The following is a 27494-nucleotide window of genomic DNA, read 5'->3' on the forward strand; positions in this document are numbered from 1 at the left end:
ATCATGATCATCTACTTTATAAACTGTATTATTTTCCCATTATGTTTTGTAGTTACAAGCGAGCATCTCAGGGGATGATGGAGCGCGTAGGAGCATGATGGATCCAACGGTCCATAGAACCTGTTCAGACCAATCACTGAAGACAATGATGGAGATATGTGTAAGGTTTCTCCTCAAAGACCCTTTAGAACGTCCTTCCATTGAAGAATTTCGTTCAGTTTGCTTCTCAAGTCCAAGAAGGTTGGCTACGTAACAGCAATCCTCCGGGCACTCTCGGCTTGCCTTCTCCTGCAGCTTCCTCTCGTTTACACATACCAACACTCGAATCACCACCAGATTCAGGTAGTTTTAAATATGAGAGCTAAGTCTGAATGAGTTTCTTGATCTGAGAGTCATATCGTGCTTGTGTCTGTAAATTGCAGGATATGAAGAGCATGAGAGGTAGAGGAGACAAGAGTTTTGGTTTGGTCCTGAGTTCTTCTTCACTTTACTTCAACTTCTTTATTTTGTACCTCTCTCGATCATCTCGAAGAATGTAACTCAATACTCTTCTCCATCCAGACCAAAACGACACAGAAAAATAAAATAACATAATAATAGATCTGCAAGTTAAGCAAAGTAGTAAATATTATTATCCATCGTGGAAATTAACTACACTTCTCTCACTTGAAATGCTTAAAAAAACTTAACATCCTCAACGTAGTTGAGATAGGTCTTGAGATAACAACCCTGATACACGTCCATTCCTTGGACTCCAACCCTTGTGATCATCTTACTCTCGACATTGTAGTAGATGACATATAAATGCTCGTTTTGGTTGCACAGGGATAATACGATTTCATTACCAATCATTCCAATAATGCGCATGCATGGTCTCCGTAACTATATTCTTCCACGAAGGTGGTAATACGTATACATGCTTGGACCACTCAGCGTCTCGTAGAACCCACAGCTCAAAACTTCTACTTCTTCTTTCTAGATTAACATATCTAGAATCTCCTGATATAAGCAAACCTAGTTTGCCATTGTGGTTTACTAGAGTTGGTTCTTTACATGAAGTTCCCAAGAACTTGACAGAACTGAACTTCTCAGTCCTCAAATCAAAACAAACGACCATAGACTCCACGATATACTCCACATTAGATATGCATGGTGCGCCGGCTTTGTAGTACAAAACACCACTGATGCATATAGGCATGGAAGAAGAAGGCAAATGACCACAGATGTACATAGCAATGGAAGAAGAAGGCAAATGAGGTATGCAACATTGGACCTTCCTCCATGACAATCTTTTAGTTCCTAATGTCAGAACCTGGTGGTCCACAGAGATGTAAACATTATTTACACGCGAAAAGGCCATTGACAATACCTTGTATTCTTTCGCAATGGGGTCATATCCAAGATAGGTTTCCACTTCATACCTCGTCCTCGACTTCAATCTTGGTAAGGTCAAGGACTGTCCCGTGCTAAGGTTACATATCACCGTGACGACCGCGATTCTTAGCTTCCGATAGCCCAAAAAAAGCGGATAACATATTTATTGGGTATTTGAATTTCAGTGAAATAAGATATTTTCTTTTTGTTAGGAAAATTTTAGAAAATAATGGAAATTAAATAGCGATTATGTTACAAGATACGATTAGCATCGGGCAGTGCAAAATGCTATAGCTTCCCAAGATTTGATCCTTTTGGGTTATCTCGTAATGACAATTAGTTTAGGATTTTGAAACTTATATTAATACTATTATCCGACAACACTTGTTTCAGCTTCTTATTTTAACATTTTTTGTTTTTTTCTATTCTTCTTCCCATCAGCATTTTCTTTTTAAAAAATTGAATACTTTAATTTTTTAAAAATTTCACAATGATCAGATGATATTATGGAAGATCTCAAGAGTTAAATGTATCCATCTTGGGGCATTAAAACCGGTGTACGGGATGATAAATACAGACTTTATATCATATGATAGCTCAGTAATTCATATTTATCACGTTGCTAAAAAAATTATAAGGTACTAGTAGTCAACAAAATCAATTAAAGAGAAAGAAAGAAACGCATGTGAAGAGAGTTTACAACTGGAAAAGTAAAATAAAAATTAACGCATGTTGAATGCTGACATGTCAGTATGTCCATGAATCCACGTATCAAGCGCCATTCATCGATCGTCTTCCTCTTTCTAAATGAAAACAACTTCACACATCACAACAAACAATACACACAAGACCCCCTCTCTCTCGTTGTCTCTCTGCCAGCGACCAAATCGAAGCTTGAGAAGAACAAGAAGGCGTCGAAAATGGTTGTTCTGAGCATGATGGCGTTGGTAAAAACAGCTTATTCTTTGAACAGCTTTGTCTTTGAGGCGGAAGACATTGTATTCGGTTCGCCTTGGTGGTTCGTCGTCGTCAGTGTGGCGTGTCTCCTCGTTCTCTTCGCCGGGATAATGTCTGGACTCACGCTCGGACTAATGTCCCTTGGTCTCGTCGAGCTTGAGATTCTCCAGCAGAGTGGCTCCTCCGCGGAGAAAAAGCAGGCCGGTAAGTTTTATTTGATCGCGGTTAAAAATATTCACTGCTTAGGTTAAATTACTTGCTTGATTAGTAATGGCAAAAAAATGTACACTCTCTATTGTTACTATTTACTTACTATTACCTTTGGAGTTACATGAATTTGTTTTATTTATTGGAAATTGTAGCTGCTATCTTACCAGTGGTTAAGAAGCAGCATCAACTTCTTGTGACTCTGCTTCTATGCAATGCAGCAGCCATGGAGGTAAAAAAAATTGATTTTAGTTTTACCCTATATAAGTTACCAACTTTGTGCACCTCAGAATCAGTGGAATACTTGATATGGTAATCAATGAAGTTGGTACTTGATGATTTTGTTTTATTCCTTTTTTCAGGCACTTCCTATATGTTTGGATAAGATATTTCACCCCTTTGTGGCTGTTTTACTCTCAGTTACTTTTGTTCTTGCTTTTGGAGAGGTAACTTTCTTTATTATCTACTCTTGGTGTGTGTTTGTCTTTTACTCATCATTTTCCAACTATAATAATGTTTCCTACCAGATCATTCCACAAGCTATATGCTCGAGATATGGACTTGCTGTTGGCGCTAATTTTTTGTGGTTGGTTCGCATTTTGATGATAATCTGCTATCCCATTGCTTACCCTATTGGAAAGGTGATGTTATTGTTGTAAACCAATCTGTCTTTTTCAGATCACTAAATGTCAATAAACCACAAAAAGACAGGAAATTTGTTGAACCTTGCATTTACTTTAGCATTGTTATTAAGAAGCTAATTGCATTGATTATATTACCTAGACAAGTTGATGCATTTATAGATGCCAGAGTATAATGTAGCTGTGGTTGTTTACTTAATTATTATCAACGTTTTTTTTTAATATGGCTCAGGTTCTTGATGCCGTAATTGGGCATAATAACACACTGTTTAGGCGAGCTCAGCTGAAAGCTCTCGTCTCAATTCACAGCCAAGAGGTAGTTTCAGGTTTATGATATAATAAGAAAAACACACACAATATTCTGTGAACCATGTCTGATTTGTGAAGACTTGATTATAGAAAGTAATTTTATTTCCAGCTTCCATTTGACATGCTGTTTCTCTCCAACATAGGCTGGTAAGGGAGGTGAACTGACACACGAGGAAACAATGATTATAAGCGGAGCCCTTGATTTGAGCGAGAAGGTAAGGACTTGTATTAGCCCATGCATGTATACTAGTCCGAATAAGTTATGTTGTAAATGAAAATGGTTTGCCTATAAGCCATTAATCCAGGTTTAGTCTGGAACATATTTATATATAGTTTTTTTCATTGATCTCATTCATATGCTTTTCATTTCTTGGAAGTTCAGACGGCTGAGGAGGCTATGACGCCAATTGAATCAACTTTTTCCTTGGATGTAACAACAAAGTTAGACTGGTGAGTTAAGAGTGGATTTGTAAAACTCCAGTTGGCTGATTAGTTGAAAAAATTAGTGCTGTAATACAAGTTAGAGAGTTAAACTATTTTTCACCTTTGTAAATATGCAGGGAAACAATTGGAAAAATACTTTCCAAAGGCCATAGTCGAATCCCGGTCTACTTAGGGAATCCAAAAAACATCATTGGGCTTTTATTGGTGCTCCTCTAAAACTCTTGCACTGCTTCATTTCATTGAATTCTATTAGATTTACTTATTTATGTATATGCTCTGCTATTACCTAGGTGAAGAGTCTTCTAACGGTACGAGCGGAAGCAGAGACACCCATAAGTTCTGTTTCCATCAGGAAGATCCCAAGGTATCTCTTGCATCCTTAAAGCTTTACCTAGCCGTAATGTGTTTCCTCATGAAAACGTTATGCCTTTGCAGGGTTCCGTCAGACATGCCACTGTACGATATCCTCAACGAGTTTCAAAAGGGAAGCAGTCACATGGCTGCGGTTCTCAAAGTCAAAGACAAAGATAAAAAGAAGAGTATGCATTTCCTGAGTCATGAGGAAACACCAAAAGAAAATATTAACTTATACACGTGTCCTCATTTGATAACTCCTTTGCTTAAGCATGATGTTGTTGTCGATATTGATAAAGCACCAAAGCATGTGGAAAAAAGAGGAATAAATTTTCAACTAAACGGTAGTGTGACGAGGGACTTGCCGCGTCTGTTGGAAGATAACGAGGATGAAGAAGTTATTGGCATCATCACGTTAGAAGATGTGTTTGAAGAACTTCTACAAGTATGATCTTCTACAATTATTTTACTGATTTGATCATTGCCTGCGCGTTTTAGTCATGTGCATGACTTCAAAAGTCTCAACTCTATACTCATGTTGCCTATATGGAAATGCAGGCAGAAATAGTGGATGAAACCGACGTTTACATTGATGTACATAAAAGGTATCTTAATGATATTTGCTTACTTCTGAGTTAGTGACTCTATAGTTTACTAAAGATTCACTAAAATGGCAAAACTGAATCATATTTTGGCATCACTACAGAGTGCGAGTGGCGGCGGCAGCAGCAGCAGCTGTATCATCCATAGCACGTGCTTCACCAGTGGTAAGCAAGAAACATATCAAAGTCCTTGATATTATCTACTGAATCAAAGAAGTTAAAAAAAGACTTGATGGGGTTACTTTGTGTCTGTTGGAGATCATATTTATAACTCTTTTGTGTGTGTGGCGGGACAGGAATATCAAAGCAAGGGAGGAGTAACGGTGAAGAAGCTTGTGGGGAAAGAAGGAAGAAGTACGAGAAACTACACAACAAAAATCACGGAGCCTCTTTTATCAGAAGAATGTCATAGATAAAAATTTTGTTTTATACTTCTTTCTTGTGGTAATTATTACAAGGTTCAGTGTCGGTCTCATTAATCGTGTATCACGTCTCTTAAACACGTACGTATCCTGTTGTTGTATGTATGTTGCGAAGTTGAAATAATGAAGAAAAGAGTTTTCTAAACCGGGTTTGACAATACCGAAGTATCAATGGTTAATACTCTTATTCCTTCTACAAAAAAAGAACTTTTTTTAGTATTCTCAGGTATATTAATAAAACACACTAAACTACCGTAATAATAAAACACATTAAACTACCATAATAAATATATCGTTTTCTTTAATTTTCAATTTTCAATAATTTTTAATCAATAGTAATTCAATAAAATCAATTAATTTTTTTGAGGTTTATAATTTTTTCATAGAAACACACAAAAAAAATACATTTTTCTAAAACAATATTTTTTTCCAAAAATTTATTATTAAAGAAGGGAGGGAGGGAGTAATCGATACAGGACTTCTTGTTTCTAAAAGGCCCAATTGATTTGGGCTTCTAATTTATAAGGTTGGTTGGGTTTGGGCTAGACATTGAAATAGTTCAAAAAGGAATAAAGCGACCAGAGAGAGAGAGAGAGAGATTAAGACGGCGTCCTCCTCTTGTTGATCGTCGAGAGACTCTCGCTCAGCGCCGCGTTCTCTCCGGTAAGCTCCGTCGACTTTCATCAATTCCGATCATCTGACTCTACATCTCATTATTTAATATCCCAAACTCTCGCGTCGTATGCTTCCTCCTCTGCTGCTTCTGTTTGTCGCGTATTGCCTGATTAGGGTTTCTTAGAAATTAGTTAATTTTCTGAAAATCCCCACTTCCCTTGTGTTTGAAATTAAAAAAAAAAACTTCAATCTCTATGAAATGGATTTAGGATTCTTGTTTTAAGTTTCAATCCAGATTTTTTTTTTGTATTTAACACATAATACTGGTTCCTTGACTTGGTAATGTCAGTCTCTTCCATGGATAGTAAGGGCCCGGTGCAGAAAACAGTCGTGCTCGAGCCGTTTATCAAGTATCTCTCTTTACCTTTTTTTTATGTATTTTGTCTAAAGTCCTCAAACTCTGCCCTGATTCAATTATTTTTGTATTAATTGTAGGTTGGTGAGGCTTTTAGCAAGGGCTTTCTATGATGATTATACCACCAAAAGCGACAATCAGCAGAAAACTGCAAGAAGTGACAACAGAGGGATTGCCGTTGTGGTGCTCGATGAGCTTACCAGGTTTCTGTTACATTATCTCTTCCTTGTGAACTTTGATTAAACTTAAACCTGTCGCAATAGTTTCTAAACAGCTTTCTAAGTCCAGTTTTGTGTGAGTAACGATAGGTTATATTTTGGAAACTTTGATTATGTGATGTTAATGTGGATACTGCTTAGTTTGTTTTTTTTTTAAATCCGCTGTGACTTTCATTTCTGGTAGGAAGCAATGGGTTAGAGAAGAGGACTTGGCTAAAGAGTTGAAGTTGCACGCCAAGCAGCTTAGAAAAATAATACGACACTTTGAAGAACAGAACTTGATCATGCGTGACCACAGGAAAGAGGTCTGTGCAGAAAAACTATCTTCTTGTTTTGTTTGCTTGCCACTTTTTTCCTTACTCTGGCTCTTTTATTGATTCTAAATCTTATTAATAGACTGCAAAAGGTGCGAAGATGTATAGTGTTGCAGTAGCTGCTACAACTGGTGGCCGAGCAGAGGACAAGGTTAAGTTCCATACCCACTCGTATTGCTGCCTCAATTATCCACAGGTCTGCTTCATCTCCCTAATACTAATTGTTTTCAGTTTGCTATTTTACCTTCTAAAATCAGACTGCCCTGTACGTTATTGAACTTGCACGTCTTCTCTTTCACAGATATATGATATTGTTCGCTATAAACTGCACCGGATGAAAAAGAAGCTCAAAGATGAACTAGAAGATAAGAATACTGTTCAGGAGTATGGCTGTCCTAACTGCCAAAGAAAGTAAAGTCCATTGCTCTTTATGTCCTTATAAAATGCTCTACTTTTATGAATTGTATAATGCTCACTAAACCTGAATATGTTTCTCGTTTTTAATTTAGATATAATGCATTGGATGCCTTGAGATTAATTTCTATGGAAGACGATGCTTTCCACTGTGAAAACTGCAATGGTGAGCTGGTTGTGGAATGTAACAAGCTAACTTCAGAAGAAGTAGCAGACGGAGATGATAATGCAAGGAGACGGCGGCGGGAAAAACTAAGGGATATGCTTCAGAAGATGGAGGTATTTGTATACTGTTTTATCTTCTCACTTCAGTATCCCAGAAAATTTGTTAATGCACTAGAATTTATAATCTAAACTAGTTTATCTTGGAGACCATATTTTAATTGAACAATGGTAAAAACTGCAAATAAGAGTAGCTGAACTTAGATGTGTCCTTGGTGGTAGATGTTGTTCATGGTTACTTTGTGGTTGATGCGATATTAAGGTTACTTAGCGTTGATTATGTATTATCTTTTTCTGGTTTACGAAGAAGGTGAGAGAGGTTTAGAAAATTTCTCTAGGTGATGTTGGTTTATACGTTGTTGATTTTTTTGCGACTGATAATCGGAGTATAAACTGCAGGTTCAAATAAAACCTCTGATGGATCAAATAAACAGAGTAAAAGACCTGCCAGTTCCCGACTTTGGATCTCTTATCGCATGGGAGGCTCGTGCAGCTATTGCTGCTCGTGAAAATGGCGAGCTTAACCCTAATGATCCTTTGAGGTCACAGGGTGGGTATGGTTCAACACCAATGCCATTTCTCGGAGAGACGAAGGTGATTAATCAGTTACATTTCTTAATTGCTATTATGGAAGATGAGGCAATGATATTGTTATGGAATGTCCTTTTTCTTTCTCCATTTGCTCATGTTGAAGCTCGTATCTATCTGCAGATTTATACTGGATTATTCTCTTTCATTATGGTAATTTGATTTCTTAAGTCTTGCGTGGCTAGGTTGAGGTTAACCTTGGTGAGGGAAAAGAGGATGTCACGTCCAACGGTGGAGATTCTAGTCTGAAAGTGTTGCCTCCATGGATGATAAAGCAAGGAATGAATCTGACGGAGGAACAAAGAGGAGAGATGAGGCATGAAGCAAAGGTTGATGTTGGCTCATCGAAACTTTCAGATGACAAGAAGTCAGCCATGGAAAGTGGCGATGCTAAAGATTTGTTGAAGGTCTGTTTATTGCTTTTAGGGATATTCTTTGCGTCTATTTTAATTTCCACAGTAGCATCTTCCGGATCGTGTTTCCAGAATCTTGATACATTTTTTTTTATTTTTTGTTGTCATTTTAAAAATTCAGGATGAGTATTTCAAAGCTTACTACGCTGCTCTGATACAGCAGCAGCAAGAGCTAGCACAGAAGCAGAGACAAGAAGAATCTGGAGGCGAAGTAGTAGCCCCTGACAGTGAGTTGGCTTCGACATCCTCAGATCGTCAGGTTGGTATGAAGTCCAAACGCAAAGAGGAAGAAGATGAATGGGAAGAAGAAGTGGCTCCAGTTCCAGGTAAGTACAATAAAATTCATATAGTATCTAGTTGATTGATCATATTATTAAAACAAACGAATTACTACTAAACATGTAAAAAATGCAGTTGCAGGAAATGGAAACTACAAGGTGGACTTGAATGTGGAAGCAGCAGAGGCTTCAGGTGGTGAAGAAGAAGAGGAAGAAGAAGACATCGACTGGGAAGAAGGCTGAATAGGAAATGGATCAAAACCATTGCTCATTGAATAAGGAAACCGATTGTGAACTGTGTCTTGTGCGCTATAAGAAGGTGGTAACTTAGTAATTGGGGAATCGTGTGAATGTTATCATCATCATATACACCAAATATAACTCGTCGATTCAGACTAAACAAAAAGGTTGATTGATGCATCTGATGAAACAAAAATAGTTTTGGACGACACATACCAGTGTGTTCGGTTATAAAAGTTCCAAGTAGTTTCAAATTTATCCTTTATAATATCGTAAAAATGATAAATCTAATGATAATCAACCAGAGAAGAGAAGCCAATGAAAATTAAATGTTTGTCCAAGAAAAAGAGTTATCTCCATTGGTTGTTGTTGTATGGACCTTTAACCTTCGCCGAGAAACCCCACGCGAGTGAGTCAAAGTCAATGTCCTGACCAAAATACCCTCGAGTATGCTTCAAAATTACGCATCAACCCACACAGTACCGACCTAGTCCTCTGTTTTTTTTTTTGCTTTTCCTTCATAATTACGAGAAAAGCACACTGACTTGTTCTTCTTGTGCTATCTATCTGCTTCGTTCGTCTCTGGAAACCACACAAAACAATCGAGGAAACTGAATCGTACGTCGGTTTCTAAATTCAGTTTTTTTTTCCTGTTTGTGTTTGTGTGTTTTGACGTATTGTTTGATCGTTTCATGATCCACTCGATTCTCGACGTCTAAATTTATCTCCTTTTCATGAATCGAGATCTTTGTAATCCTTAGGTGATACCAAAGTTGTGAGTTTTAGTGTGTTTTTTTCTCTCTCTCTCTCTCTGCATATCTAGTGAACTTGATAAAGTTTAACCCTTTAACCCTTCTTGTTTTTTTTTTCTGCAGAGCTTACTTACTTCACTGATGGGCTTCACTTCTGTTTATCGATCTCTTACGCAGATATTTCCTCAGGTAAAAAAAAAAAAGATTTTTTTTTATGTTTTGTAAAATCTTATCGAAGGCTACAAAATGTTTCCACTTGCAGGTTGATGCACGAATGTTGAGAGCTGTTGCAATTGAACATCCCAAGGATCCTGATGAGGCTGCTTCTGTGGTTCTCTCTGAGATTCTTCCTTCCTTGCCCACTGATTCTACTCAGTCTCTGAGCAAGTTATCTCCAAGTATTCCAGAGCGTGAAGGTACATCTTTAGCCCTTGAAAAAATTAATCTTGCTGCTGCTCTGGCTTGTTGATAAGATGCTTTGTTTAAATTGCAGTAGAACGTGATTTGGAAGATGTTGTTTCTAAGTACCACCACGACGGTTTGCTTGTAGCTTCTGCTTCAAAGTCCACCAGCGTCTATTCTTCTTCTTCTTCTGAAACTATCCCCTTGGTTACTGGTCGTGGCCATGACGATACCAGTGCTCCAAGTACGCTACCAAATGTTGGTCCTGGTGTTGTTTGCCACAAAGATGTTGAAAGTGAGGAGCAAGTCCAATCTTTAGGAAAGGCTCCAGGACAAGAGCTTGGCAGCTATGATTTCTTTGGAAAGTGTTTTGATGTTCCGATCCTCCCACCACCACAAATTGACTTGTTGCACGTGACAGAGGATGATCTTGCCTCAGTTTTCCCTGCTGTCCCACGAGACGGCGTCGAATCGACTAGAGATTTTTGGCAAAAGCTTGGTTTTCATATGACTTGGAATCAAGCTGAAGATTCAATCACTAGCATTGGTTCACTGAACGCTGCAGAGAAGGGATCATGTTTTCAAGTGGGGACTGGGAGTACACATGATCAGTCGTCAAAGAGTTCAGTGACAAGTGTAAATGGAGATGCTGAAGTAGGTGGTGCATTTAGCTCATCAACTCATGGATGTAGTGTTGATCACCTTGAAGAGATTATCGAATACTCCAAAACTAACAAGGTACTGACACTCTTTAAGCCTGTGATTGATACTGATTACTGAGACATGATTCTTTTTTTCCGTCCTGCAAATGATGTAGAAAACCTTGCTTGCTCTGATGGACTCGGTTACGAGTCTGATGAAAGAAGTTGAACTTGAAGAGAAGGATGCGGAGAAGTCAGAGTTAGAAGCTGCGAGGGGAGGTTTGGATACTCTTGAAAAGGTTGAGGAGTTCAAGAAGATGCTGAAACATGCCAAGGAAGCCAATGACATTGTAAGACTATTAAAATCACCTGTGCTGTTAAAACAGTACTGGTGACTTTTTTTGTAGTGAAAACTAAATTTGCTATGATGTTTTGTAGAATGCTGGAGAAGTATATGGAGAGAAGTCAATTTTGGCAACTGAAGCAAAAGAGCTTGAAAACCGATTGCTCAACTTATCAGAAGAACGAAACAAATCTCTTGCTGTCCTTGTTGAGGCATGTTACGTCTTGATCTTTCACACTGAAGAGAGATTCATCTAATTGTATGTTTTTTTGTAGATGCGTGAAACTCTTGAGATAAGACTAGCGGCAGCATTGGAGATGAAAAAGGCTGCTGAGCAAGAAAAGAAAGCAAAAGAAGACTCTGCACTTAAGGCACTTGCTGAGCAAGAAGCCATCATGGAGAAAGTAGTCCAAGAATCAAAGCTTCTTCAGCAAGAGGCAGAGCAAAACTCCAAGGTAAAAAAACACCGTTACAATAAACTCTACCGATAAAGTTTCTCATTTCCATACTTATTTCCTTTTTGCGGACACTGCAGCTTCGAGAGTTTCTTATGGATCGTGGCCAGGTCGTTGATTCCTTACAGTAAGTCCCATTCTCGACCCACATTTTAAAGATTTTTCCTGCGGATCTCTATAATCTCTGCTTGGTTCTTTGAGCAGAGGAGAAATCTCTGTAATATGTCAAGATGTGAAGCTGTTGAAAGAAAAATTTGACAACAGAGTGTCAATACCAAAAAAAGCAGCCACCTCAAGCCTGACTAGTTCATGCGGATCATCTGTGAGGAGCTTGGTGCTCGAGACTCTTGCTGAGCCGTTGAATGGAATGCTTGAAACCTCCTCAAGCAATAACAAGATCCCAGAAGAGGAAGAAGCATCTTCCACCATGAACAAATTGAAAAATGATTGTAGAGAGCTTCTTGAAGATGGTTGGGACATCTTTGACAAGGAGATTGAACTTTAAGGTGGGGTTGGTGGCTTGGTTCTGAAGGAACGTACATATAGGGTTGGTATTGATATAGAAAACGCTATAACTTGAAAGAATAAAATGGATTTGCGACCATATTTGGATCAGGGATTGTATAAGAGCTATGGATTCTCTATGTGGTTGAAACTCAAACCAGATCACTTATCAGCTATGGTATATAGTTTTTTCTTAGTATTTCAACTCTCATTGTGGTGGTTTGTACAAAGAGAAAAAACTAGCATAGCACCAAACCAAGTTTTTGTTCTTAAAGTAGCATTCAAAGCTCAAAATCACAAAAATAAGTTTTATTAAAGAGGTAAATATACACTTATACCTTTGGGTTAATTAATCCAAACCTTAGAGTTAAGAGTTAAGGAGTGAGGTTTTAGAATTAGGGTTTAAAATTTTATAAAAAATAAATACAAAAATAAAAAATAAAATTTTAAAAACAGTTTCAAAAAATATTTTTTAACTATAAAAAGAAAATTTGAAAAAAAAATAAAAAAAAATTTCAAAAAAAAAATTTCAAAAAAAAAATTATAAAAATTTCGAATCTGAAAACATATAATCTGAATCTATAAATTTTTTTTTTCATTTTTTTTTATTTTTTATTTTATTTTTGTTTGTTTATTTAATTTTAAACCAAGGGTATTAGTGATATTTTACCTTTTAATGAATGTCATTTTTGTGACTTTTTCCTTTTATTGCTATTTTTGATACATAAACTTCAAAAGGTGCTATTATTGACAATTGCACTAATAAAAACAAGAATTAATTAACACTCTAAATAAGGTATATTTGTTTATATTATAAATAATGATTTCCTCGGAGTACCATCATTCTGGACAAAACTTAGGTTCACCCCCTTGTGAACCTTTAAATTCACCCCACCCTTTACGACCAATCAAATTTTCACAAAGATTATTAATTAAAAAACATTAAATTAAATAAAAAAATAGTTACAAAAAATAAAAATACTAATTTTAACGACGCTAACGCTTCCACCAAAACCCTAAACCCTAAATTTTAAATTCTAAACCCTATACCGTAAATTCTAAACCTAAATCCAAACCCCTAAACCCAAACCCTATACCCTAAACCCTAATCATAGACCCTAAACCCAAACTCTATACCCTAAACCCTAATCCTAAATTATATACCTTAAACCCAAAAAATAGACTATAAACCTAAACCTTAAACCCTATACCCTAAACCCAAGTCTTAGACCCTAAACCTAAACCGTAAACCTTAACCCAAACCCTATAGCATCTAAGTTTGGGGTTTGGGTTTAGGGTTTACCGTTTGGGTTTTAAGTCTAGGATTTGGGTTTAGGATATAGGTTTTGGGTTTAGGATTTACGGTTTGGGTTTAGGATTTACCGTTAAATTTTTGGGTTTAGGATATATAATTTGAGTTTAAGGTTTACGGTTTGGGTTTAGGGTCTACGACTTGGGTTTAGGGTATAAAGTTTAGGTTTATAGTCTAGTTTTTGGGTTTAGGGTATTTAATTTGAGTTTAGGGTATATGATTAGGGTTTATGGTATAGTGTTTGGGTTTAGGGGTTTGGATTTGGGTTTAGAATTTATGGTATAGAGTTTAGAATTTAAGATTTAGGGTTTAGGGTTTCGCTGGAAGCGTTAGCGTCGTTAAAATTAGCATTTTTATTTTTTGTAGCTATTTTTTGTTTAATTTAATATTTTTAATTAATAATCTATGTGGAAATTTGATTGGTCCTAAAGGGTGAGGTGAATTTAAAGGTTCACCCTAGGGGGTGTGGGAACCGAAATTCGAACTGTCGATTTCCGTTTAAATAAGGAAACTAGGAAAACTATAATTTCCCAGAGGACCCAGATATCTGCTAATACCACACGTCAAGCAATCAGAACACGAGAATAACAACGACAAAAATAAGAAATCGAAAAGAGAGCAAAGTAGATCTTATTCCGAATCTGCGTATGATTGTTTACAACAAGGCATAAGCCTGGGCTCGAGAGCTGTCGGCGAGATTCCTAGTTCTAGCAACCTTAAGAAGGCTAAACCTAATTGAGTCGCAGCTCGAAATAACAAAAACGGAAAATTGCCTAAATTGCTCTAAGTGCTAAGTTTGCTCTGAAAAATCGTCCTCCACGCTCCTCGCCTAGAACTCCTTATATACTAGCTCCAAGGTCGGTTTACGCTTTTACTATTTTGCCCTTAAGCCGTCATAGCATAAAAATGGAGATATTCCATTTTTTCCGATCTTCACAATTATCTTCAAAACTTCCGTATTTATCCGCGGAAACTTGACATTTAACCTTCCTTGTGGACCAAGCGTAAACCGTGATGTGGTTTACGAGCTTTTGGTTAAGAAATCGTAGGATGGGCCTCGAGTCGTGTTTTAGGTCTCTTTGGGCCGTCTTCCGACTCAAAGCGTTTACTACGATTTCTTTCGATAAGGAACGAACTTTCCGCGGTATTAATCCGCAAAGTTTGATCGATGATTTAGAATAGCGAAAAAACTAGACTGAGCTCGCTACGGTCTTCGGGAGATAGCATTGAAGGTTTGACGAGAGTGCATGGACTGGTGTCATCTCGATGTTTCGGAAGAGCTCGGTTGCTACGCAGCGACCGAACTTTGGCTCGAGCCCGGTCGCTACGTAGCGACCGAGCGAGACGGACGCTCGGTCGCTACCAAGCTTTGGTTCAAGCTCGGTAGCTACGTAGCGACTGAAAAATATAATTCCGTCGTGACCGTTTTTGACCCCAACATGGGGTGAACCTAAGTTCTGTCCATTCTTTTAATGAACACTTATTTTAATATTCCATTTTTTTTCAAGAATTATTTGATTGGCTTTGAAAATTAACGGCTTAATCATCTTCATTAATGGTGATTAAAATTTAAATAATGTAAGAACGAATATACAAAGTTGAGGAGAACGACAAAAGTATCTCATACATATTATATCTGGTAACTATTGTACTTATTGTGTGTTTAGTAAGTGTCTAACAATAACAATGTCTGAGCCAGCGTTCATATAAAACCACCGCCCTTTTGATTCACGCGACTTGATGTCAATCCGTTGCGTGCCATCACCATCGCCCATTGTCGCAGCCTTACCGTCAGGGATCTATCACCTTTCACGTGTAGTCATCTCGTACCAGGTCCGTAACACGACGAATGTGATCAAAGTCGGGAGGGAGAGAAGACAAATAGAATTGGATCCACAGTCTCACCACACAACCACCCCCATCGTTAACGTGGGTCACTGGAGGAGCGGTACGTGTAACCGGAGAGTCGTGCAGTGATCAACGGAGATTGTACCAGCCACCGTGATCCAAGCCGTGTAGCTACGTGTTATCTTCCTTGTTACTTTCGGTACAAGCAATATCTGCAGCATATAACCCTAATTGTATCTTGTGCATGATGAAATCTTGTAATTAGGTGTGGCTTGTGCGACAAGTAATCATTTGAAAGTTTAGACCGAGTCTCATTGGACGAGTTATTTCCAGTTTCGAGCGTTTCCTATTCTACTTCCAATGGTAAACTTGAAATTCTCACATCTTTATATAATCACCAAAACAAAAAATATCATTTATTACACTAAAATAATAAACTAAAATCTATTGCAATGCATAATATATAGTATAATAGAATCATACAAGCTTTACTACATTTAAAATAAATAATAAAGCCAATTAAAAGATAAATGAGATCTTCTAGATACTCTGCATTATTATCACTAGGAGTGGGTGTTTGGGTACCCATTCGGATTCGGTATGTAACTATTCGAATTTCAGATATTCCGATTCAAAGATTTCAGCTCCATTTGGGTATTTCTAAATTTTGGTTTTGGTTTGGTTCGGATTTTTGCGGGTTCGGTTCGGGTTTGAATAACTTATTTAAATTATTTTAAAATTTTTAAAATTCATTATATGCTTAAAATTTCTCAAAATTTATATACAAAAAATAATATATTACTTATAAATTTCTCAAAATCAAAAATTAATGATTGAGTATAAAAGTTGAATGAAGCATGGCTGAAGCGCATTCCATGTATGGTTTTGATCACAAATTTATTTAGTTTTGGCAAATTTAATGTAGAAATCAATAGACTTGTTTATTATTTTGACCACAATTTACTGTATTTAATAAAATTTGAATAGTTTTAGAAAACCGTTACAAACCATTTAAATCCAAAAATATAATCTTAACCGTAACCACCTAAACAAAAGTCAGTTTGTAACATTTAAATTCTAAACCCCCAAAAAAAAGATTATACAAAAGTTACCTACATTCTTTTGGTTAGAGCGATTCGAAAATCTTGTAATTTTGTTGATGTCTCATGTCATTACATATTTGGTTGATCAATAACGTTTTGTCTAAGAATATTCAAGAATTTTTTTTCACGAACCAACACTAACTATAAACATGTTTGAAAACTCAAACTACATCAGTTCAATTATTTAATAAGAAGCTTAAATCAAAACAATGCTCCATACCCAACCCAGCGCAAACTCCTTGATATTGTTATCCTCGTTGCCATAGTGAAGTCTGCATAGAACCCAGGACCAAGAGCTCCACCAACAGTGAAAACATAAGCAGACTGTCTCTATAGACTCACTAATGTCTACTTTTTCTCTATACAGAGCTTCTAAAGCACAATGTTCCATGATACGACATCTTTATCCTCAACGCTCTCGAACACCGTAACAGAATCAACCAGTTGTCCGAGCTTTGAGTACATGTCAACAAGCGCAGGATTGGATATGGTTCCTGTCTCAGGGGAAGAAGAAGAGAAGACCAAAGCACAAACCTCGGATTTAGGGTTTCTATTCAGCAATGGATAGTGGCCGCCGGAAATTGTTAGTGAAAACCGAGATTCACACAAATCGACAACAATCGAAGGTGTTGGTGATGAATCGTGTGAACCCTAAAAAAAATTCTAAAAGGTTATTTGGTTTTTCACATCCATTTTAACGTGTGTACAAAATATAGAATTAGTGTAGTAATTAGTTAAAATATAAGAGTCAATCTAAGTAATCTATACTATTATTTGCGAAGTAAATTTTCGCAACGGAGCTCCCACATTAAAAGTTAGAGTGGTTAATATCGATTATACCCTTAATGAATTAAATATATAAATTAGTAACAAATAAAAACGAAATTTTAATTAATTTGATTAGATAATTGATTAATATTAAGAATAGTAACAATTATCCAAAATCTGAAAATATAATTAAAAAGAAGATAATTTCTGTATATATTGTATTGTTATCTGTAAAAGTATTTTAGTAAAACTTAAAAATATAAATTATATAATTAAATATTAATCTATACTATTATTTGCGAAGTAATTTTTCGCAACGGAGCTCCCACGTTACAAGTTAGAGTGGTTAATATCGATTATACCCTTAATGAATTAAATATATAAATTAGTAACAAATAAAAACGAAATTTTAATTAATTTGATTAGATAATTGATTAATATTAAGAATAGTAAGAATTATCCAAAATCTGAAAATATAATTAAAAAGAAGATAATTTCTGTATATATTGTATTGTTATCTGTAAAAGTATTTTAGTAAAACTTAAAAATATAAATTATATAATTAAATATTAATCAAATAAAAATTTTAATTATATAATTAAAATATAATATTGAGTTATTTTAATAATGAATATAGTGTACAAAGAACTTTTCAAAAATTTATGAAAATGTTTAAGCCCGCATCGCGGGCAAAACACCTAGTTTTCTCTATAAAATATACTAAAAATATAGTTTTCAATATCTACATAATTTGATATATATTGTTGGGTCGGTGATTAAACCGTTTTTGTGTAACACGTATATATATAACAAGCATAACCTAATGTGTGGTATATGTCACTCATCTATAAGCAAGCGTGAAAAATTTAGAACCCTAACTAATTTCGCCACCTGTTTCAAACAATTAATGACGACGGTCTCTGATCTTTCCAGATATTTGATCGGGGAGATACTCTCTAAAGTTCCGATTACATGTGTTGGAAAAGTAAGATGCACATGCAAACGATGGAATGCTTCATCGAGACATAGGATAGTTGGTAAAACAGTAGCTAGGCAGTTTATGGGGTTCATGATGATGGATTTTAAGGTTTGTTCCATTAGAATCGATCTCAATGGAATAGTAAAGGACGAGGAAGGCTCTGGTCCAGTATCTATAAAACTGATTGATAATCTCAATAAAATCGAGATAATTAAAGTGTTTCACTGCGACGGCTTGTTGTTATGCACGACCAGAGACAACACAAGGCTATTGGTTTGGAACCCGTATCTAGGGCAAATGAAGTGGATCGAGCCCAAAAAAGCTTACCACAGATTGGACAGGTATGCTCTGGGGTATGATACAAACAAGAAATCCTACAAAATATTGAGGTTTGTGGATGATGCCTACTGGCCCACACCCCTTTTTGAGTTTGAAATCTACGATACGAACTCTAACTTGTGGAGGGCTCTTGATGTCACTCCCGACTGGGATATCGAGTATTTTCGACCCGGCTTGACAGTGAAGGGAAACACTTACTTTTTCGCTAAACAAAAAATAATATTAGACGAAGGTGAAGCAGACGGAGATGTAGATGATTTCTTGGTCTCTTTTGATTTTACCAAAGAGAGATTTGGACCACATCTGCACGTGCCGTTTCACTCTCGTCTCGACGAAGACACCGTGGTTCTATCGAGTGTCGGAGAAGAGAAGCTTGCAGCGTTATATCAATGCATGGATAGAAATATGATGGAGATATGGGTTACCACTAAGACTGAGCCCCACGTGGTGTCGTGGAGCAACCTGTACTTCTTAGCAGTTGATAAGATGGTCCCTCTCTTTAGTGGAAGTTTCTTCATTGACGAGGAAAAGAAACTCGCACTGGCTTTCACTTTAGACACACTTGGTCGCTACAAAAGGGCTTACATCATTGGAGAGGATGGGTATTTTAAACAAGTGGATCTCGGAGAAGCTGTTGTGATTCCTGATGACGACGGCTATCCCTACTGTTTCCCACTTGTGTGCTCTTACGTGCCAAGTTTAGTGCAAATCAACCAAGGCCTAGTTCTATCGGGAAAAAGGGAAGAATGACAAGTTATTGGTGAATTACTTTTTATTTGTTTCCTCCATATAATCTCTTTTTCGTTTTCTTTGCCTTTTGTCACCTTCTTTGAACGAGACTTATTTTTATTTTTTTTTCTATTTATCATTTTATTACTCAAAAGCTCTGTCTATCGTATTTGAAGTCTTGACCATGTATTGATCACAAAACCCTCTTAATTTTATTGTGATTTTATGTATGGTGTCACATGTTCCAGCCAAATTAAATCTGGATTTACCAAGTTGATTAAGAAAGGTTTAAAACACCACCATAGATAAAATGTCTAACTGAAAACACATATAAATACATGATTTAATAAATGTATTTTTTATTATATAATTGTCTTTTTAATTCTTGAATTAGTAAATGTAAGATAGGTTTAAAACACTATGGAAGAATACTGCCATAAATTGGTTTAGCCTTTGGATAGGATGAAGCTAACAAAACAAACAAAGTAACACACACCAAAATCAGAACCATTAGAGCATCATTAACCCTACAAATTCATTTGGGGCTCTTAATAAGTTTTTTAGTAATATTTGGTAATTAAGAACTTTAGTTAAGAGACCCTTAAATTTTGTGTTCCAATGGGAGTTCTTCATTAGAGGTTCTTAAAAAAAAAATTATGAAACATTGTGATGAGAAGATAAACTTAATTAGGCTATCTTAAAAAAACAAAATTATGAAACATTGTGATGAAAAGATAAACATTGGACTCAACAAGTCAGCTAACCAAACTTTCAACCTACTGATTTTCCTGTTCTTTAAGCTATCCCAGACACTGCTTTACACAACTAGCAACTGAACAATCACACACCTGTCTCATCAGTTACATCAAAGAGAACAAAAGAGATGAGACTGACCGTGCTTCAATAGACTGATGTCCTTGTCCACTTCAGAAACTGAACCATCATCTTCTAGTTCTACCTTCGAGTATGAGAGTTTGCCTAGTGATGAGAAGCAGAACGTACCTTCTTCCTGTTTGCCAGCAGTTATATTCTGAATAAACACAACACAGAAATTAAGCCTTTGTATTAAACACAACACAACAGAGAAAATAACAACAAACAAGAACAAGAAACAGAAGCTATGGTACTACTCTTTTCATGCTTTAGCATGACTGTTAATTTGAGGACATTAATACCAAAACCAGATGAGTGGAGAGATAGTGCACGATCAAATAATAAAACTCAATGCAACACTAAAAAGAGAAAAATACTAGAATAGCACCAAACCAAGTTTTTGTTCCCAAAGTAGCACTCAAGGCTCAAAGTCACAAAAATAGGTTTCATTAAAGAGGTAAATATACACGTATACCCCTTGGGTTAATTAATCCAAACCTTAGGGTTTAGAGTTAAGGGGTGGGGTTTTGGAATTAGAGTTTAAAATTTTATAAAAAATAAATACTAAAATAAAAATAAAAATTTTTAAAACAGTTTCAAAAAGTATTTTTAAATTATAAAAAGAAATTTTGAAAAAAAAATAAAAAAAAAATTTTTCAAAAAAAAATTATAAAAATTTCGAATCTGAAAACATATAATCTGAAACTATAAATTTTTTATTTTTTTTATTTATTTTTTTTTATTTTTGTTTGTTTATTTAATTTCAAACCAAGAGTATTAGGGATATTTTACCCTTTAATGAATGTCATTTTTGTGACTTTCTCCTTCTAGTGCTATTTTTGAGACATAAACTTCAAAATGTGCTATTATTGACAATTGCCCCACTAAAAACCCAGATTTTTCATCTTGTTTCTACCAAAAACGTGAGGGTGCTTCAGAGAAAGAGCATCCACTTCGTCCTCACTCAATCCAGCACTCCTTTAATTGAGATCACAGGCTTCTCTAAATCAAAACTAATAACATCAAGATTTCGTAGAATCAAAAGAGCAGCTTCCTTTTTCCCAATACCAAATCTACAAAAATAATCAGACTTGTTCACAAGAGCTTCTTCTGAACATTCCATTAACAATGATCTGTTTCTACCCGTCATATAGTTTCAATATTATTGTATAAACTCACAAAATCATTAAGAATAACTCAATTCTTATTAGCTTAAGAAAACTCTCTCAAAAACTTAAGCTCTCACAAAGATCTCTCTCTCAATTCATAAGTAATGCCACACATTGGCATCTCCTTATATAGAGATATCAATTTCCTAATCTCATTAGCTTATCTTATTTAGATAACTCCTAAACAAGTATATTTCCTATTTCTTTCACATTCCAAATACTTTTAGGATAGCTTGTTCCACAAGCTTTCTTCAAGCTTACTTTCAACATTCTCCCCCTTAAGCTTGAACACATCCTAGACTCAAGTTTCTGCTCCTTAACCTTGCACTTGTTCACCTCCCAGTCCTTTTCAATGTAGGGAGCCATCATTTTCAACTCGTCACGAGCATAACGGAGCATCAAGACTGGTGCCATTATATAAGTAGGATCTTTAGGTGAAGCAGTAATGTAATAGAGATAACCAGTGAGAGTGGTAGTAATTGTGGCTACAAATGCGACCATTCCACGAGAATCTGAGATGAGATCTGTGTCTCGTAGGAAGATATCAGCTAGTGTACCATGAAACCTAGAGTGATAGAAGAGTTCCTTGTAGAAAGCCTTCTCTGAGTCATCACGACCATTTACAACTCTAGTTACGTTATCCTCTTTCTTCTCATGTTCATACCCTTCTTCTGTCTTGCTATTATCATCCTCAACCAAGCCAAGTTTTCTCCTTTTATGTTCAATCTCCCGGAGAGCACGGGCATGTCGAGCTTCTAAGGCCTTAAGCTCATGTTCTTCGAGAGGCCAGTCACTGACGATACATGGGACTTTCTCTACTCTAGTTTTTCAGTTATGGCCGAGCTTCTTAGCATACTTTTTCTTCTTCTTGTGGTACTCTTCTGTTGATAGCTTCATTGACTTAGCTTCTTTCTTCATCTCCTCGATTATGTCCTCTTCGGTTTCGTATGCTTTCTCTATTGATACTAAATCCAAGGCATAGGATTTTGTTCCATTTTCTTGCTTCTGCTGCTCACTATCTGATTGTGACACATCGGATGCGGTACCTTTTAGTGTCACCAAGCTGTGTTTCGCTTCCATTACAGCAGATTTTACTTCCTTTTTTAGAGCATTAATGGGATTTGTGAGATCTTGTATTTTCTTTTCCAGGATAGCCTTTACTGTAGATAAACTCTCACGCTCAATCCTAATCTTCTCAAACTCTTCTAGAGTTGTCTCAATCATCTTCTCTGATTTTGAAACATCTGCCTTCAGATCCTCTCCATGTCTCTTTTCCTCATCAAGTGCATCATTCAAGTTTTCTCTCTCGAGCTCAACATGCTCAAGCATCCTTATCTCTCCAACTTTACATTGAAGCTTCTCACTGGTCTCAACACGCACTAGCTCATCAATCTTTCGAATCAGCTCAACTCGCCTTTTCTCCTCTTGCAACAAATGCTCCTCAAGTTCAATCTTCTCCCGAGACAACTTGCCAATCGACTTCTCCTTATCCAAGCATTGCACATAGAACATTTCCATCTGTTTCTCAACTGAAACCTTTTCATTCATTAACCTCTCGAGCTCAGATTCCTTGACCATCTTCTCTTTCCCTATTGCATCAATCTGTACCACCATTGCCTTCTCTTTCTCAATAAACTCATAAAGATTCTTCTTTGATTTCGCCATCTTGTCGTTATGGATAGTTACATGCCTATTATGCAACCAGTAACTCATGCCACCATCATCACATACAGAACATGTCTGAGCGAGCTTGTTTTCATGGTGTGGGAATTTCAAATCTGCACCACCACCATGAACTACGAAACTCGGAGACAGATAATGAGCACTCACGACACTGCTCTCGATGTGCCATCTTGGTTTTACTCGTTGACCCCACGAGCTTTCCCAATTAGGTTTTGCAGCTTTCCATAATGTAAAAACAGCAGGTTTACGCTTTCTAGGATCAACCTCAATTTGCTCGCCACCCCATTTATGTTCCAGCAGTTGACACGACAATTTACCATAGTCTGTAAATTTCTCGACAGATAAGAACACATCTTCTCGTTTCACAGCATACCCCAAGCCTTTCTCGATAATGTTGTCAATATAGATTATAATATCATCAATATGGCTGCGGAGATAATACTCGTCTGTGGGAGGTAGGCACTGAATAGCTTCCATATCCACCCAATACTCCTTACAAAAACGTTTACTCAAATCTAACGGCTTCTCTCCATTCTCATTAGCATGTTTGATTATCTTGTCATCAACATCTGTGAAAATCCTGACGTAATTAACTTCGTAACCCAATTGCTTCAAGTATCTGTATAGGACGTCGAAGAAAACGGCAGCGCGGTTATGGCCGATGTGTCTCAAATCGTAGGCTGTCATTCCACAGACATACATTCTGACTTTGCCGGGATTGATCATGAGCTCAAGATTGATTGGATTCAAAACTTCCTTCTGCTGCGTCATCGTGTTGTAGAGCTTCAATTCTATCTTTTGTTTTGAACCATTCGACTCCATCTTCTTGTCCTCCATGTCTCTCACAGCTTTCTCTTCCTTCGTAAAACTCTCCATAGTATCATTCATTTTGACTAAGAGCTTCTCTAACTCCTCGATTTCCCCTCTCTGGTAACTCTTTACAATCTCTATCTTATTCTCAACACCCAAAAGCACTTTGATTTCTCTCTTCCTCTTTCTCTTCTTCTTTCTGAATATGAGCATCCACTTTCTGTCTAACCTTTGCCGAGTGTGTACCCAGTGACAGTTCCCTTTACTCCACTCCAACCAACTCTTTCTTTGTCTCTTGGTTGTGTTCTCCATTTGTATCCCCAACATGTCTGAGTTATCACTCTCTTTGTGGCTTAAAAACTCTACCAACTGATCTTCAATATCACTAAAGAGCTTTTTTAATCTCTTCTTCTTCTTTGTTACTTTCTTTCTTCTCTTGAGAATTTTCTCGAACACTTGGCAGGCACCACTATCCATCTCTGTCTTTGAGCTGTTATCCTCATCGAACAAAAGGGTTTCAGTCTCTGGATCATCCTTCTCCTGCACCATCACTGGATAAGCTAGAATCAACATATCACTCTTCACATATTGAATCAGCTGATTTGAGTACATAATTAGATCATCCCCTCCGTCATCGCTCTCGACCTGTTTTACGTCATCTGATTCCAATGTCTTCTCCTCCTGAGACTTCTTTATCCTCTTTTCTTTTCCAATGTCTTCTCCTCCTGAGACTTCTTTATCCTCTTTTCTTTTCCATCTTTGTTCAAAACGATTACTTATCTCTTTCAAAATATCCATAAATCTGGACTGTTCCAGTTGCTCCTTCTCTTCCTTTGCGGATGTATTGAACCGATTGAGTAATCTGACTTTCAAATCACCCCAGCTACTAAACCCATATTGTGAAATTTCATCTCCATACCACGACAGAGCATGACCTTCATTGAACCCATACATAAACTTTCGTGTTTTGAAAACGGTGAAGTTGTGAGCTGCAACCAACACGTCAATCCACTCAACCCACCTCTCCGGATCTTCACCGTAAAACATCAAAACATCAATCGTTCCCAAGCTCGTCACAAGCTCTGATACCAAATATAGTTTCAATATTATTGTATAAACTCACAAGATCATTAAGAATAACTCAATTCTTATTAGCTTAAGAAAACTCTCTCAAAAGCTTAAGCTCTCACAAAGATCTCTCTCTCAATTCATAAGTAATGCCACACATTGGCATCTCCTTATATAGAGATATCAATTTCCTAATCTCATTAGCTTAACTTATTTAGATAACTCCTAAACTAGTATATTTCCTATTTCTTTCACATTCCAAATACTTTTAGGATAGCTTGTTCCACAAGCTTTCTTCAAGCTTACTTTCAACACGTCAACTCCCACATCTCCTCACTCTCAAACCCCAAATCGTAAAATACCCTAACCTTCCTACCAAAGGCGTACCAAGACTCCACATTCTCTTCAACAACATCCTCTGAACCAAACTCCTCAAACAATCTCCTCAGCTTAACAAACAAACAACCAATCTCCACACCACCACGCAGAACACTCGGAAACGCTAAACAAACACCACCCATAGCCACAGTACCAAACCCCACACCATTCAAACTACCCAGCACCAAACCAATCTCATCCTCACTCAATGTGTGTTTCTTATTTTTGTATTATGTTTTAGTGATTAGTGATCTGAGTTAAGAGTAGAGGATGTATGTTTTATATATGCGAGAGAGATCTTATATATTTTGAATGTTTATAATATACATTAAATCTAACAATCAGTAATATATTTAGGTATATAAATCTATTTCGGATACATTCAGATACCCAAAATACTTCAGTTTGGGTCTGTTTCAGTTCTTTAGATACCAAAAATATGAACCCGTACAAATACTTAATCAGTTTCCGTTCGGGTCCGTTGTTACCTTTTTGATCGGTTCTTTCAGTTCTTCGGATTTGGGTTTTTAGCCCAGCTCTAATTATCAAAATAAATTAAAGTTTACAACTCATAGCATTTGTTTTAATTTATCTAATAATGATTTAATAATAATTAAGGGGTTTATTTAAAATATTTATTGTGATTAAAATTTATACTATCACACACACATAAATATAACAAACACAAATTAATTGTAAACTTTTATGATTAGAAAAAAAATTATTATATTATTTAAATAAATATACGATATGAGAGAATATTTATGATGGGAAGTTGACTCAGATATTATATATTTTAGGACTGATGACCAGAACCATACAAATCTTTTTTTATTACTGTCATTTTTTAAATGCCAAGCGTGCCCTTTATCCACGTTATGAGAAAAAATGTATTTACGAGAATGCCATTACTTTTTAACGCCACGTAAGCAAAAATCCGGCGACACGTAGGAATACGCTTCCGTGTTTTCATTAAGTCAGCCGTAAAAGAATACGTCTTTCGTTACGGCTAGTATATGTATAAGTTTCGGCTAACTTATAATAAAATAGTTGACTTAGTAAAATAGGCTGATTTAAGACGATAAGTAAATCACGCGTAAGAGTTGAGTTATATGAATCTAGTTGAGTTATTGGACAACGGCTGACTTACGTACTGACGTTACGGCTGACTTAATCATCGATGGATTGATTTCTAGAAAATTTGGTTGAGTCGTAGTAAAGACACGACTCAGTTATATACCCACGGCTGAGTTAATGAACACCGAATGGCTGAGTTATGGGATGTTTGACGGTGAGTTATTTTAAATCAGTCGAAACTGGATGGTTTAACATGAAACTCAGCTATATTGTGGTTGAGTTATTAGCGAAAGATTAATTACTAGAATAATACTCCCTCCGTTTCATAATAGATGATGTTATTCCTTGGTGCACAAAGATTAAGAAATTTACTTTTCTCTAAAAAGTAGTTTTAAAAATATAATTTAAAAATCATTCAACCAATTACAGAAATGACTACAACATCTAATTGGTTACACAGTTTTCAATAAAGTTAAAAATAACATAAAAATATCAAAACATCATCTATTTTGAAACAACAAAAATCTTCTAAAACATCATCTATTATGAAACAGAGGGAGTATTGTTTTACGGCTGAATTGTTAAACGATATGGCTGGCTTATTGTCATTCATCCTATTTACAGCTGGGTTATCGAAAAAGATTAATTACTGAACTAGTATCCACGTTTCGGCAGACTTACTTACTACATGTGGACTGACTTTGGGTGTCTGAGTTATATATTCTTTTGGTGGCTGAAAAACCGAATTTCCATGTCAGCTGCCATGTCATCAATTCGGATTTGCCATGTCATCAGTAACGAAAGAACTTCAAAACTAGGTTTTAATCAGCCTGTTCATATTCCTCTCCTCCCCTTTCATACCCGTTATTTCTCTTCTTCATCTATCTCAGTTGGTTATGGATCCGGTTATTATTGTTTCCGGTAACTGGATTAAGAAAAACAAATATGTATTCAACGCTGATAGTAGATGATGTAAAGTTCTCCATTTAGATGAGAACTCTACACATGAAGATTTCGCAAAGTCTGTTCTCGATGATTACGGATTGAATGAAATGAGTGATCATATTCAGCTAAGCTACATGTTCTCAAGTAAATCATTGAAAACAATGGCGCACGACACTCCACCAGTGTACGTGTCCAATACTCGGCAATTGCAACGTTTTGTAGCCCTAAAGAAAATCGAACAACTACGTCTTTGTGTTGAGATTACGGAGAACAAGGACGACAGAGCAAG

The 27494-nt window shown here is 36.4% G+C and overlaps 5 protein-coding genes across 15 annotated transcripts; 4 read left to right on the plus strand and 1 right to left on the minus strand.

Moving 5' to 3' along the window:
- Positions 1-51: 51 nt before the first annotated feature.
- On the plus strand, positions 52-5455 carry LOC103844524 (putative DUF21 domain-containing protein At1g03270). Of its 2 annotated transcripts, XM_033282420.1 has the most exons (14): positions 52-2535; positions 2694-2770; positions 2901-2984; positions 3066-3179; positions 3412-3495; positions 3632-3703; positions 3871-3938; positions 4049-4136; positions 4223-4296; positions 4368-4471; positions 4586-4731; positions 4845-4891; positions 4993-5053; positions 5185-5455. In XM_033282420.1, the coding sequence occupies exons 1-14, from the start codon at positions 2127-2129 to the stop codon at positions 5302-5304; spliced, it is 1548 nt and encodes a 515-aa protein (XP_033138311.1). In that variant the 5' UTR covers positions 52-2126; the 3' UTR covers positions 5305-5455. The 2 variants fall into 2 exon arrangements, with proteins under 2 accessions (XP_033138311.1, XP_009119566.3); XM_009121318.3 differs by having other exon boundaries at positions 4368-4731.
- Positions 5456-5890: 435 nt separating this feature from the next.
- LOC103844523 (transcription initiation factor IIE subunit alpha) lies at positions 5891-9285 on the plus strand. The gene is made up of 11 exons (XM_009121316.2): positions 5891-5973; positions 6275-6335; positions 6421-6543; positions 6743-6863; positions 6955-7068; positions 7174-7283; positions 7382-7565; positions 7908-8102; positions 8282-8503; positions 8631-8835; positions 8924-9285. Exons 2-11 carry the CDS (start codon positions 6283-6285, stop codon positions 9028-9030), a joined length of 1434 nt encoding a protein of 477 aa, XP_009119564.1. The 5' UTR covers positions 5891-5973; positions 6275-6282; the 3' UTR covers positions 9031-9285.
- A 199-nt stretch (positions 9286-9484) lies between these two features.
- On the plus strand, positions 9485-12329 carry LOC103844521. Of its 10 annotated transcripts, none has more exons than XM_009121312.3 (10): positions 9537-9645; positions 9789-9802; positions 9903-9968; positions 10042-10195; positions 10273-10919; positions 10999-11172; positions 11261-11377; positions 11441-11620; positions 11701-11747; positions 11825-12329. In XM_009121312.3, the coding sequence occupies exons 3-10, from the start codon at positions 9921-9923 to the stop codon at positions 12123-12125; spliced, it is 1668 nt and encodes a 555-aa protein (XP_009119560.1). In that variant the 5' UTR covers positions 9537-9645; positions 9789-9802; positions 9903-9920; the 3' UTR covers positions 12126-12329. The 10 variants fall into 10 exon arrangements, with proteins under 10 accessions (XP_009119558.1, XP_009119562.1, XP_018511153.1 ...); XM_009121313.3 differs by having other exon boundaries at positions 9538-9645; positions 9772-9802; XM_018655635.2 differs by having other exon boundaries at positions 9551-9645; positions 9772-9802; positions 9914-9968.
- A 2414-nt stretch (positions 12330-14743) lies between these two features.
- On the plus strand, positions 14744-19908 carry LOC103844520 (putative F-box protein At4g17200). The gene has a single exon (XM_033282437.1). It carries the CDS (start codon positions 17979-17981, stop codon positions 19221-19223), a length of 1245 nt encoding a protein of 414 aa, XP_033138328.1. The 5' UTR covers positions 14744-17978; the 3' UTR covers positions 19224-19908.
- An 879-nt stretch (positions 19909-20787) lies between these two features.
- LOC103844710 (cysteine--tRNA ligase) lies at positions 20788-27295 on the minus strand. The gene has a single exon (XM_033282398.1). The coding sequence runs from the start codon at positions 24782-24784 to the stop codon at positions 22073-22075; it is 2712 nt and encodes a 903-aa protein (XP_033138289.1). The 5' UTR covers positions 24785-27295; the 3' UTR covers positions 20788-22072.
- Positions 27296-27494: the final 199 nt, after the last annotated feature.

Source organism: Brassica rapa, chromosome A10, assembly GCF_000309985.2.
Source record: "Brassica rapa cultivar Chiifu-401-42 chromosome A10, CAAS_Brap_v3.01, whole genome shotgun sequence".
NCBI lineage: Eukaryota > Viridiplantae > Streptophyta > Magnoliopsida > Brassicales > Brassicaceae > Brassica > Brassica rapa.

Coding starts and splice junctions, on each gene's coding strand:
- LOC103844710 (XM_033282398.1), bottom strand. CDS start 24,784: ATGTTTTACGGTGAAGATCCGGAGAGGTGGGTTGAGTGGATTGACGTG.
- LOC103844524 (XM_009121318.3), top strand. CDS start 2,127: ATGTCCATGAATCCACGTATCAAGCGCCATTCATCGATCGTCTTCCTC. Junction 3,180..3,411: donor TTGCTTACCCTATTGGAAAG/GTGATGTTATTG, acceptor AATATGGCTCAG/GTTCTTGATGCCGTAATTGG. Junction 3,496..3,631: donor TCTCAATTCACAGCCAAGAG/GTAGTTTCAGGT, acceptor TCTCCAACATAG/GCTGGTAAGGGAGGTGAACT.
- LOC103844523 (XM_009121316.2), top strand. CDS start 6,283: ATGGATAGTAAGGGCCCGGTGCAGAAAACAGTCGTGCTCGAGCCGTTT. Junction 7,566..7,907: donor ATATGCTTCAGAAGATGGAG/GTATTTGTATAC, acceptor TATAAACTGCAG/GTTCAAATAAAACCTCTGAT. Junction 8,836..8,923: donor AGAAGTGGCTCCAGTTCCAG/GTAAGTACAATA, acceptor TAAAAAATGCAG/TTGCAGGAAATGGAAACTAC.
- LOC103844520 (XM_033282437.1), top strand. CDS start 17,979: ATGTGTGGTATATGTCACTCATCTATAAGCAAGCGTGAAAAATTTAGA.
- LOC103844521 (XM_009121310.3), top strand. CDS start 9,921: ATGGGCTTCACTTCTGTTTATCGATCTCTTACGCAGATATTTCCTCAG. Junction 10,920..10,998: donor AATACTCCAAAACTAACAAG/GTACTGACACTC, acceptor CAAATGATGTAG/AAAACCTTGCTTGCTCTGAT. Junction 11,378..11,440: donor CTCTTGCTGTCCTTGTTGAG/GCATGTTACGTC, acceptor GTTTTTTTGTAG/ATGCGTGAAACTCTTGAGAT.